The 12,834-nt window shown below is 36.6% G+C and overlaps 1 protein-coding gene across 2 annotated transcripts in view; it reads left to right on the plus strand.

Annotated features, from left to right (window-relative positions):
• Positions 1-12,834, plus strand: part of ARFGEF1 (ARF guanine nucleotide exchange factor 1) — a 90,430-nt gene that overhangs the window by 71,001 nt on the left and 6,595 nt on the right. For both annotated transcript variants that reach the window (XM_031050529.2, XM_005150789.3), the window contains exons 24-34: positions 694-734; positions 832-1,001; positions 1,536-1,687; positions 1,849-2,021; positions 2,955-3,115; positions 3,763-3,893; positions 4,546-4,675; positions 5,532-5,667; positions 5,753-5,891; positions 10,485-10,554; positions 12,632-12,761. In XM_031050529.2, coding sequence (XP_030906389.1) covers positions 694-734; positions 832-1,001; positions 1,536-1,687; positions 1,849-2,021; positions 2,955-3,115; positions 3,763-3,893; positions 4,546-4,675; positions 5,532-5,667; positions 5,753-5,891; positions 10,485-10,554; positions 12,632-12,761 — 1,433 coding nt within the window. The remainder of the gene's footprint in view (positions 1-693; positions 735-831; positions 1,002-1,535; positions 1,688-1,848; positions 2,022-2,954; positions 3,116-3,762; positions 3,894-4,545; positions 4,676-5,531; positions 5,668-5,752; positions 5,892-10,484; positions 10,555-12,631; positions 12,762-12,834) is intronic.

Consider the following 12,834-nt stretch of genomic DNA (forward strand, 5'->3'; position numbering starts at 1 on the left):
TACTACTAATAAGATGTTATTAGTTTACCCTTAGATGGGAAAAAAATATATAGATATTACAGTATTAAAGTGCATTTTGGTTTTGTGGGTTTTTTCCTTTTTTGTGGAGCCAGAAGTATTTTTGCAGGAGAGAACAGAACAAAGATTAGGCAACAAGCCTTTTCACTGATCTTAAATTGAATATAGGCAGCAAGAATCAGTGTCAGTTCAATGACAGTTGCCTTGCAGTAATCTCACATCAAGTGAACTGGATGCTTAATGTCAAACTCATAATAGCTCTTTAGATTTGCAGTATTTCTCCCCTCTTCATAATGTGAAGTGTTTCAAGTATTTGTCATGATAAACAGGAACTGATCACTGGGGAAGTCTGACTTCTGTATTTGGAGCAAAGATGAATAGTCTATAAACTACTGTCATTATTCATCAGTCACTATCAGAGAGGTGATAGTACTGGAATCAGTGCACTCCTCCCAGTCTCCCCACCTGCTTATGGGAGTTATTTTTAAATATTAAAAATAATGTAAATATTTCTGATTCTAGTGTCAAAGCTCAGTATTTTTCCACAATTAGTAATAATTTTTACAAATATAAATATTTCATGGTGTCTAGATACAGTTTCCAAAAATCTTGAGTACATGTTTAATAGATCCTTTTTTAAGAAATTGTAACAGTGTCTTAAACTGCCCTTTACAGAATATTTACGGGATCTACAAGGTTGGATGGAAATGCTATTGGTAGGTTTTATCTTTCCTTCCTTCCCCATAAACTACAAAGCAGCTTTGTCTTAAACTCTGTGGAAATACTGCATCTAAATCTGTGGTCATTTAACAGTGGATTTTGTTCGCTGGCTTTGTGCTGTGTCTATGGATGAACTGCTGTCGGCTACCCACCCTCGAATGTTTAGTCTGCAGAAGATAGTAGAAATTTCTTACTATAACATGGGCCGGATAAGGCTACAGTGGTCTAGAATCTGGGAAGTTATTGGAGATCATTTTAATAAGGTATTCTTTTAATAATTATACTGCATATCCCTTGAATTATTGATACAAATAAATTTTATTTAGAGTTTTGTTGGAAAAGCATGTGCTCATCTGTTTTTTTCGTCTTTCTGTGTAAGTAGCTTAACATTATTTATTGTGACCTAGGTCTAGAACTGTCTGCCTTATTTGTATGTTCTAATTTTTAGGGATGTCATATGAGGTTTGGGATACAAGGCTGTTTTATGTTCAAGTTTAAATTGACTGTTTATCAGGTGAATATGTGACATACATTTTTAATATGGCTTGTTGAAGTCTTTCTAGGCAGCTTGCTTATTTTTAGAAAGTTTCAAATGCTAGGATAGATAATGTAGAAATAGCTTGAATTGGTTAGGGATTATTGAACTGCATTAGCAATGCAGTCTGTGGAACTGGCTACTGTTTAATTTTGTTAATTTTCCAGTACTGCTTATTTCTCCATTATCAAATGTGAAGGCAGCTTAGACAGAATCCATTTCTGATGCAAGCTTACTATGCGTTTCTACTTTACGTTATCAGGTTGGCTGCAATCCCAATGAAGATGTAGCTATTTTTGCAGTGGACTCATTAAGGCAGTTATCAATGAAGTTCTTAGAAAAAGGAGAACTTGCTAATTTCCGATTCCAGAAGGACTTTCTAAGACCATTTGAACATATCATGAAGAGAAACAGGTAATAACATACAATTAACTAAATCACCTGGGATGATAAGCACCAACTTCTGCAGTTAATGTTTCAAATTGCTTTTGTAAAATCAGTTGCTGGGTAATTATACTATTCTAATTGGTGATGTAATTTATTTTAAACAATTATTGTTTATTATCTTAATTCAGGTCTCCTACTATTCGAGATATGGTTGTACGCTGTATTGCACAGATGGTAAATTCCCAGGCTGCTAACATTCGTTCTGGCTGGAAAAACATTTTTTCAGTATTTCATCTGGCAGCCTCAGATCAGGATGAAAGCATAGTGGAACTTGCGTTCCAGACTACAGGACACATTGTCAGTGAGTATTGACCATATTCAGCCATCATAAAGGTCTGTGTGATTCCAGTGACTGAGAAGCTCTGTTTATCTTTGACTCTACAGCCTGCAATGTAAAGCCCACTTTGTGCTGTAGAACCAATGTTTTACACTTTTGACCAGTCCTATGGGAAAATACTTGGGAAATTAATTCAATAAGGTTATAGTTATCTGTCTTACTTTATGCTTTTCAGGAAAAAAAAAAAACAAGCTTACCTGTGTATAGCATTCTGGAGTAAAACAAGTCAAGGCTTAGATAATGTTACTTAATAGTCACTATAGTCTTTTTACTATTATGTTGTTTGCTTATCTTTTCCCTTGTTTCTGGATTGTGCTTGTCTATGTCCCTATTAAGGAAAAAGGGCTGAGCAAGTTGGCACTATGATGATTTTTTTAATTCCCACTCTAATTCAGATCCCAGGCTTCAAGTGCCGTAAGGGATCTCTTTTTTTTCTGTCTCAACCTCTTCAACTTCCTAAAACTTTTTCAGCATTGATGAAGAATGGGTTTTTCTTTTCCTCAAAAGTGACATAAAATAAAGGCAACAGGATCACATTGATGAAGGAAGTCCTTTTGTAGATGTCACTCTCTGTTCTAGGTATCCCTCTTAAGCTCTGATCATACAGACTATTAAGCAGTAAGCCTGTTGCTCTGTTCTTGTTTAACTGTTAAAATTTCCCCCATTTAGATTGAATGCTACCTTGTTTTATTTTAGATACTTACTGTCAAAACAGAATGCCCCCTAGGTGATTTTATGGTTGAGTGTTCATTTCTTAGTTTTTATTGCTACTCATGCATTTGACAACACCAGTCAATGAACCAGTCTCTCATGACTTCTGTTACAATCAGTTCACATTAGAGTTAATAGATTTTAAAGCATGATGCTTTTCTTCTTCTGTTCACGCTTTTCTCCTAGCAATTGTGTTTGAGAAACACTTCCCAGCAACCATAGATTCTTTCCAGGATGCAGTAAAGTGCTTGTCTGAATTTGCCTGCAATGCAGCATTTCCAGATACTAGTATGGAAGCAATCCGCCTCATTCGCCACTGTGCAAAATACGTATCTGACAGACCTCAGGTATCATCTGTATTAACTAAATTAAAAGTGCTTTAATCAATAGTGCTTTTGTAAAGAAAAAAAATACTCATGCTAATCTTACTGGCTTCCCTTCAGGTTTCAGAGATCAATGAGAAATGTGCTTTATTCAGAAGCAATAGGAGTATAAAATGCCACAAGGCTTGAAAGTATCAGGTTTTTTAGTTTTGTTTTTCTTCAGTCTCTCCCCATTTCCATCCACCCAGTTCAGCAGTGGTTAGCTTTCCTGAGAGCTGCTAGAACTCAGAGTATCTCAGGATGTGCTCTCTGCAGAGAAATGTTATGAAGAATAGGTAACAGCATAATCAAAAACACATTATATATTCAAGATGTTACAGTAGATCCTCACTTTCAGTGTGCTCTCTATAAAGAGAGTAGGAGACTCACAATGAAGTACAGGCAAAAACTGATGCTTGAATGTCTCATCTTGTTTGGGTTTTCTTTTTTTAGTTTATTTTTCATCATATACTAAGCATTACTTTGAAAACACTTGACTTTCTTAGTATTATTATTTTGATTGCCAGCTCACCTGAGGTATCAGGGTGTCTACTAATATAGCCAGGATTGTTATCTACAGTCCAAATAGTGTTCTGTTACGACTCTGTGTAACCCTGCCTTTTCTTCTAAAGGCATTCAAGGAATACACAAGTGATGATATGAATGTAGCTCCGGAAGACAGAGTGTGGGTGCGAGGATGGTTCCCAATCCTGTTTGAGTTGTCATGTATCATCAATAGATGCAAATTAGATGTAAGAACCAGGTAACAATCAGTGTTTGTAATTCAAATTTTAGAAGGCTTACTTTGTACTTTTAAAATTGAAACAACTCTCTTAGTAAACACAGCTATCATAGAATGACTTAGATATCTTAATTTAGGTGATACCACTGTGGGAACACCGAATTCTTTAAACAGACTTTTTTTAAACACCTTTTAAATAGATGCTGGAATGTAGAAAGTCTGTCTTCATTCTGTTCCGTTATACTGAATAATGAAGTTATGTGGTTGTGATGGCATTATGTTAAATAGATAATTATTTCACTTCCTTAAAGTTCAATATTCAAATAGCACCTGTTTAGTATGAATAACCATGAATTATTTAAATAGTTAATTTGAAATTAAATTAACGCTTAAGTAAATTAAAATACAGAGACTGTTTTGTGTTTATTATAGAATCTGTAAACTATTTTAAACAGCTCAGCTGAATTTACAGTCAGTTTATGCATTGAACACAGTGAAATGTGAAAGGCAACTTTTAACTTTCCTAACATGTAACAGAGAGCATTATTTTAATATCGAAGGTCAACTTAGATGCAGTCTATACTCCATATGTGTTAAATTGTTACATTTGGACATACTTGATCTAGTGCATGTCTTTTTGTAACTCTTAGTACATGCTCTTTCTTCATTTCAGGGGCTTAACAGTAATGTTTGAAATAATGAAGACATATGGCCATACTTATGAAAAACACTGGTGGCAAGATTTGTTTCGGATTGTCTTCAGGATATTTGACAACATGAAACTACCAGAGCAGCAGACTGAGGTAAAACAAGTGGTATCTATGTTTATATAGATGAGGTCTATATTTATTGTAGAACACCTGATGAGTAATATAGCTTATGAAGTAATATAAAGCAAACCTCAAAACTTGCATAGTTGACCTGTGGTGCTAGTGAATTTATTTTGTTTTATCAGCATTCTGTCAGAGGTGTTGTCGCTTTTCTCATTTTTTTTAAACCATGTGTGTAGAAGCCCTAGTAGTTCACACTACGAACAATAGCAGACTATCATAAAATGCAACAGATCCAGGGTTTGTAAGAACTGCAGCTTTTACAATGGTGTCTGGAATCAGAGGACACATCATTTCGTGATCAGAAGAAATAAGTTCTGTTAGTTCAAAACTTTTTGATGACTAGGGAAATAAAAAAGCACAACCAACCAAACAACAGAGCCTACCCAAAACAGCACTACATTTCACTACATCCTTTCGATCAGCCAAACAGGTTTTGACCTGCCAAACCAGGAGCAGGTACTGTCCTGACAAGGAAGTGAAACAGAAATATCTTCAATGTGAATTATGCGTGAATTATTAACATTAGAAGTCTGATCAAAATTGTCAGCTGTTTTGGAGTCTCTCACTATTGCCTGGTAAATATTTAGGAGAAACATTGAAAATTTAGCTTGCTTTGTCTGTTTCTGTAGCTCTTTAAACCTGCTAGTTAGCAAAGCAAAAGTTGGGGCTCCAAGTTTTAGGTGTTTTCAAATAATAAAAAGGAATTGCATGTCGCTGTGAAGCAATTCAAATTGAGTAAATGCAAGTATCTGTCTGCCTGCAAGGATGTGTATCCTAAGAGTTTAATGTTAAACAAAGTTGTAACTTTTTTTCTTTTCCCTCCTAGAAAGCTGAATGGATGACAACTACTTGCAACCACGCACTTTATGCAATATGTGATGTATTCACACAGTATTTAGAAGTACTTAGTGATGTTCTTTTGGATGATATATTTGCACAGCTGTACTGGTGTGTGCAGCAAGGTAGGACTGTACCAAATTATGCTAAACAATGTTAATGATTTACTGTGTTGGATGTGAATAAACAAATGCACTGTTTGTCTTTCAGACAATGAGCAACTGGCACGGTCTGGTACAAACTGTTTGGAGAATGTTGTCATCCTGAATGGTGAAAAGTTTACCTTAGAAATCTGGGATAAAACTTGTACTTGCATGCTGGATATTTTCAAAACTACAATCCCTCATGCGTAAGACGATTGTTAATATTTATACTTTGTAAAATAGTTTAGCTAGATGACTTACTGATTTCAAACTGTTAGATATCTAATAGCTGGGGTGAACAAAAAGCTCTTACATAAGAGAAGCATTCCTGGAATGTAGTGATAAATTATGTGCTAGATATACTGCTGTTGTGTTGTAAATGATGGAACTGTTAAAAACTAGAATTGCCATTTGGAGTAAGGGGAAAAAAACCCAAAGCCTGAAAATGTAACCTGATTCAGTTTTAAAAGGCGGATTTTTTGAGTAGTACTACCAAAATTTTTTGTCATTTTCTTCTCATAATAGAGGCATGCTATTGATAGGTAGACTTGATAGGAGGCTTTTTCCATAACATGCTAAAATACTGCAACAATCCAAGAGATTTGAGCCTCTGTGGATGATGGTTCACTTCTCTCATAGGTTTTTATGATTCCTGATTATTTAATGAAAATTATCTGACGTATCTGGTAACTTTTTCCTTTCATGTTTAACTGTGTGAAAAGTCTTGGAACAAGGCCTGTGCTGTTCTAGGTATTACGTTACACAGATACATCATAGAGCAGAATAACAAGAGATCACACTCAGCATTTTAACAGAGATGAGGGGTTTCTTTCCCCTATCCTAGCAATACTGAGGTGAAACACCACTAGTTTTCAAGTCTGATCATCTTGATGTTGAACTGTTGTGTTATTACTTGTTCTCTGTTTATCAACTAGATTGTAACATTTGTTTCTGGGTATTACCTAGTTCAGGCCTAAAGAAAACTGAAACAAAAGGGAACCTCCTGCACATCAGTCTTTCCCTAATTTAGAGTTTTGTATCAGCACTGTAAGAGAGCTTCATTCATGCTTAAAAGATGAGTTAAATCATCTGTCACTACTTCACCCACTTTTCTGTGTGAGTAGGTATGAATTACTTACATCCAAAAAATAGTACTAAAATAAAACTGAAACATCTGGGAATTAGCAGGATAATTGTTTACATTTTGGTAACTGCCAAAAATAGGATTTGAAACCGAGTTTCCAGATGTAAAAGTCCAATTGAATTAGCCATAACTTACTATGTCCTATACCTGGAAAGATTTTGAAGTAAATACTAGCAGAACATTAGCTTTGATTTCCTCATATGATCAAAATTTAGGTTTCTGGGTATTCTTATAGGTGAATATTAGAAATCCTTCTAGAGCACTATTTTGGACATCTTACATTTTAGACACATTCAAATACTCTTGTTGCGTATGTGTCAAAGCAGATACAGCTGAAAGCATTATTCCCTTTGCTTATGGCACGTCTGCTTTTCAAATGGGTTATTTTTCCTAGGAGGGTATCTGACTCCTTCCCTAGAAGAAGGAAGACTTCCCTAGTTCTTTACTTCTCATCTCCTTTTTCAATCTTTCTGTGCCTTCTGTGAGAACTTTATATTACTCCTTTTGATATTTCTAGGTAAGGGGGGAGTTCCCAACTTTTGAAGGGTAAAGTAAATCTTACTTGGATTTTACACAAGTAATCCCTTGAACATCAGTCTCCTTTCCTATGGGGAAAGCATGCCTGCTCTCTTCCAAATAATTGTTGGGTGACACAAAAGTGCTCAAAACAGTCTTTTAGTTTTGATGAAAGTTGAAGCTTTTTAGGTGGGTAAGATAAACATTGTGATAGCAATATACAGGTATTCATTCATATTTTTAATGGAATCCTTGTATTCTTTTTGCCTTCTCTTTCTGATCCTAGGAGGATACTACTTTCTGTATAGCTCCTTCTCTTTTTTTATTCTCTTTTTACATGATCTGGGACTTTTTCTGTGGCTCATGGTTTGGCATTTCATATTTGTATTTTGTAGTCTCTCTGTTAGTTCCAATACTTAAAGAAGGCATCAGATTCTCCTTTTAGCTTTGTTTTACCGTATGTGGAAGTAACATAGTAGTTAATATTGAAATTAAGACAGAGACAAATCACACAATGTATATATGCAGGTTTTATGGGCAAGTGCTTTATAGCTAATTGCTCTGAAGCTGTCAGATGCTACGAATCTCTATAAAGTATAAAGTGTCTTGGCAGACGTTTTTATTAATCTGATCAGGTGGGATTAATTTGTTCTTTTTTAGTATTCATATAAAGCATCTTCCACATCTTCAATTTAAGAGTGCAGCACTGGCTGCAGGAGTTCCTGGTTGCAGTACTAGCCTCTGCTGATTCTTGGCAAATTCCGTTTTTCCAAGAAAGATGATCATATTATTTCCTTGTTTGGAAAACTTAGCACTAGGTTGTTTACTCAGCTACCAATTTCAGCAAGGATCACTTATTAGAAAAGCCCAAACTACTCCTGTCAGGATTCCACAGGATCTTTGAGGTCTTGATAGGCATAGATACTAACACAGACTCGCACAGAAGGGCTGAGTTTGAAAGGCTCTCTGGAGTTTGACTGATCCAAGCCCCTTGCTCAGGCATCTCCACCCAGAGCAGTTTCCCCAAGACCATGTCCTCACTTTTGAATATCTCCAAGGAGGGAAGCTCCACAGCTTGTGGACAACCTGTGCCAGTGCTCCTTCACACTCAGTGAAAAAGTGTCTTCAGATGTTCAGAGGAATTTCAGTTTGTGCCCCTTACCTCTAGTGCTGTCACTGCGCACCACTGGGAAGAGCCTGGCTCAGTTATCTTTGTATCCTCCCTTCAGGTATCTATATATTTTGATGAGTTTCCCCCTAAGCCTTTTCTTCTCCCGGCTGAACAGTCCGAGCTCTCTCTGCCTTTCCTCATAGGAGAGATACTCCAGTCCCTTCATCATCTTTGTGGCCTTTTGCTGGACTCTCCAGTATACCCATGTCCCTCTTTTACTGGAGAGCCCAGGATTGCACAGTGCTGAGTAGAAGGACAAGATTCCCTTGACCTGGACCCCCCAGGCCCTTCTCTGCCAAGCTTCTTTCCATCTGGGCAGCCCCCAGCATGTACTGGTGCCAGGGGTTGTTCCTCTCCAGAAGAACTTTGCACTTCCCTTTGTTAAGTTGTATGATGTTCCAGTCAGCCTGTTTCTCCAGCTTATCAAGGTCCCTTTGGGTGGCAGCACTCCTATCAGTTTTGTGTCATCAGCAAACTTGCTGAGGGTCTGTTCTACCCCATCATGCAGGTCACTAATGAAGATGTTGAACAGAATTGGACCAAGTATTAACCTATGGAGTACATCACTAGTTACTGGTCTCCAACTAGACTTCACACCCCTGATCTTCATCCTCTTGGCTTGGCGATTCAGCCAGTTTTCAGTCCACCTCACTGTGTGCTCATCCAGCCCACACTTCATTAGCTCGTTTTAATAGCTTCCTTGAGTCTTCTCTTTATTTCATTTCTATTCTAAGTTTTTAATTGAAATTTTTTGAAGCTTCATGAGAGCAGCTCTTGGCTCGCTGGTGCTGAGAAAGGCAGGATGAATGCCCTCTTGTCCTCAGGAAATTCAAGACATAAAATTGGCTTCTTGTGCAAATTATGATGATCTAGCCTTTACTGGCTTATAATGGCTCATTATTCCATTACCTCCTTTGGCAGATGGAGGTGTAAGACTTTATAGCCCAAAATAAAAATGTTACCTTTAATCCAGAATAATCTGCAATTTGTGTCCTGGTGCCTTTCAAGAATCAGTTCAGTTCTCTGCTCTGCTTTATTTCTTGTCTCATCACATGCCTCAAGATTTTATCTTTTCTTATCCCCAGTTCGTCTTTTTAGTTATATGGTCTGTAGTTGTGTGGACATCAGTGATATCTTCATTCAGGGTCCTTCACACAGTGGTGAAGATCTCATTTAGGATAGCAGACACAAATGTCCATCACGTGTTTCCTCACACAGATTGAGGCTAAATAGAGATCTTAACAAAGACAGATAACTTTAATCTTACTGTGTAGCAGTAAATTTGAAAGAACAAGAGATGATGGGCCCACTTAGGTTGTTTAATTGAATTTCCCTCAATTCCTGGCGGGAAGAGCCAGCCTCAATAAGATGAGTTAATGCAGAAATTTTTTAGTGCTTAAAGGCAGAGATCCTCAAGAGAAAAAAGTGCTAGGGAAGACATCAGAAGTATTGTCAGTGACTTGATACCTCGTAACAGCAGTGAATCCTAAGTGGAAATAGAACTGCAGTGTTGTAACATATCGCAGACACAGAATGCAGAACATCTCCAGACGTTTGTGCTCATTTGTCCTGGAGTAGATTCATTCCTTATTCCATGTGAAGCTTAAGGTGCTGTGAGGTAACAAGGCCCACTAATGGCACTAGAGCACTGTCCAAAGCCAAATTCAGTATTTCTGAGAAAAGTGAATCAGCCTCCACATAAGCCAGTTGTCTGTCCGGGGCCATTGGCAAAAACGGTGAAGTTCAAAAAACCCAATACTTAAATTTTTCAGTATGTGTGGAAGAATAAAATGTATACTTAAAACATCAGTTTATTGCGTTATGGAATTATCTGTATCTGACCCTCTGTTCAACTGATTTAAATAAAACCAAACAAAAACCCCACCATATTGAAGAGGGCCTTTTAGGATATTGGTTCTGATTTGTATTTCGAACTTACTAATTTGGTGCTGGTTATGTGTTTTCAAGGCTGCTGACTTGGCGACCAGTCAGTGGGGAGTTTGGCTCTGTATCTTCCTCTGATGCAAAGGAAAAACTGGTAAGCTGCTGAAACAAAAAATGCTTTGAGAGTTTGGTGCAAAAGTGCTGTGATGTAGAAGAAGTGAAAAGTACACTTGGTTTAAACCCTTTTTTCAGTTTTGATTTACTTTAATGGTTTTTTCCAAATAAAGCGCTATTTAATGCTCAGTTGAGAGAGAGAAGTATGTATTTGCTTGCAGCAAAGTTGGCTTGCAGAAGTTGGCTGTTTATCATTATCTGTGTATGTTTTAGGTAATGTCCTGTGTCTGGTAGCTCTCTAATACTGTATTTAGGGTTTAAGTTGTTTTCTGACTCAAGCCATCATTTTTGTTTCATTTTGCTCAGTATTCTCTTTGCTGTGTTGGTATGAGGAGAAAATGCTGGAGGTGGAACAATTGCCAATTAGACTGACTTTTTCTTTCAAATTTTCTCTGATAATAAGAACTTAAACATCAGTATTTAAAACAGAATGTGTATAAGAGTCAGATTTCTTAGCAGTGATTGAATAAATTGATGTAAAATTCAGATTTGCCTGCAAGTGGCAGCTCTGTAGCTACCTCACTACTCATGAGAATTAGTTTTGCTTTTGGACATTCTCACTAGATTGCTGCGAGTTCTTTATAGATTAATGAAGCATTTGATAAAAATTGCTCAAGGATATAGTCCCAAATGAGTTCTACTAAGGGAGACTTGACTCCCTCCATTTAACTTCATGGAGTGCTAACATAATTTACTTTCAACAGAGCGTAAATAGCCAGTGATAGCCAGTTCTCATTATACAGGTATTTTACATCCATGACTGAATGTGTTTGTTATACCTTCAATCATTTGTAGTGGTTTGATGTATAAAAAGTTTTATCTTGGCTGCGTTTTATGTCAAATATAACAGCATGCAAAATGGCAAATATATTCAATATCTTAGTCATGAATAAACTGAAAGATCTTTTCTCTTTGAAACAGTTTAACTTGAATGTTTTCAAAAAGTTTGTCTTAAGTGTAAAAAAAAACACTTTACTGCTACAAAGTTAACAGAACTCGTAAGATAAATAGTGTTAAAGGAGATACAGTTTGGATGCTTTCTTTTGGTAGGGTAGAATTTTTGCAGGCTTTAGATATTTCCATCTGATTTTTTTCAGGTAGTTCAAATCTAATGAAGTGTTCTATTATCTACTATTGAAAGTATATTTATACTTATTAGAGATTAAAACATTTGTAATTCACTGGCAAGAGAAGACGATACATTCTTCACAGGAACTGTATATGTAGATTTAAATCTTGCTAACAACATAGAGAATTAATGTGTAGTCTCCAGTGGCACTTAGGGAACAAATGCCAATAGAAATGCTGGGTTGTTGAAAGGGGCAGCAATTGCTATATATAACTGCTTTGCAGTTAATGGTAACATATCTTGCCATTGATTACATTAATGACATTTCCCTATTTCAATGGCTGCTTTTTGAAATGCAAGCAATAGGTATTACCATTTGTCTTAATACTTCACATTCAACCACTTGAGAAGGAAGATATTTATTAGAACAATAAAACGAAATCAAAACCCGAGCAATTCATCTTCCAAAGTCACTGTGATTTACCTCACAATATAACATATTACAAGATGGAGAATAAGAATACACTGAAGAAGTCTGCTGAAGCAGCTCTCTGGCAAGAGCATTTTAAATAAAAGCATTTTCTTGACACACATACATTCTCCTTCATCATTTTTTACTGGGATAAATTCCCATAGCACCTACAAACATGTTAGGAGCTTGTAAATCAGAACATTCAAGGGAGTAAAGGCCAAGTAAAGACTAAAGTTTGATGATTCCTCTTATTAATCAGACTTGTCGTTTAAGATCTGCGTGTTCATATTTTCACCTGTTACAACAGGAATACTCACAGAAGCTGTTAGAGGTTTTATTGTAGATCAGGGTAGATAACTGTTTACCAGTATTGAAACCTTGCAGCAAACCTCATGCACTCAATCTGTGTTGAAATGGCAAATGTCTGAAGCTATAAAGAGCACAACACTATTGAGGATCAGATCACAGAAGGTTTCTGTAAGTTAATTTTTAATCGTTTTGTTTTGTTTTTCTCAGGATACCATCTCACAGAAGTCGGTAGATATTCATGATTCTATTCAGCCTAGATCCTCAGATGGACGACCATACCAACCCAGCACAGGGTCCACAGTAGGGGAAGAAATGAGTAAGACCAGGCCAACAGCAAGTGCGTGTTTTGTAGTGATTTGGCATTTTATATCCTGTAAATAGTAGTATTTGACAGAAGTTTATTTAGCAGA

The sequence above is a fragment of the Melopsittacus undulatus genome, chromosome 1, assembly GCF_012275295.1.
Source record: "Melopsittacus undulatus isolate bMelUnd1 chromosome 1, bMelUnd1.mat.Z, whole genome shotgun sequence".
Lineage (NCBI taxonomy): Eukaryota > Metazoa > Chordata > Aves > Psittaciformes > Psittaculidae > Melopsittacus > Melopsittacus undulatus.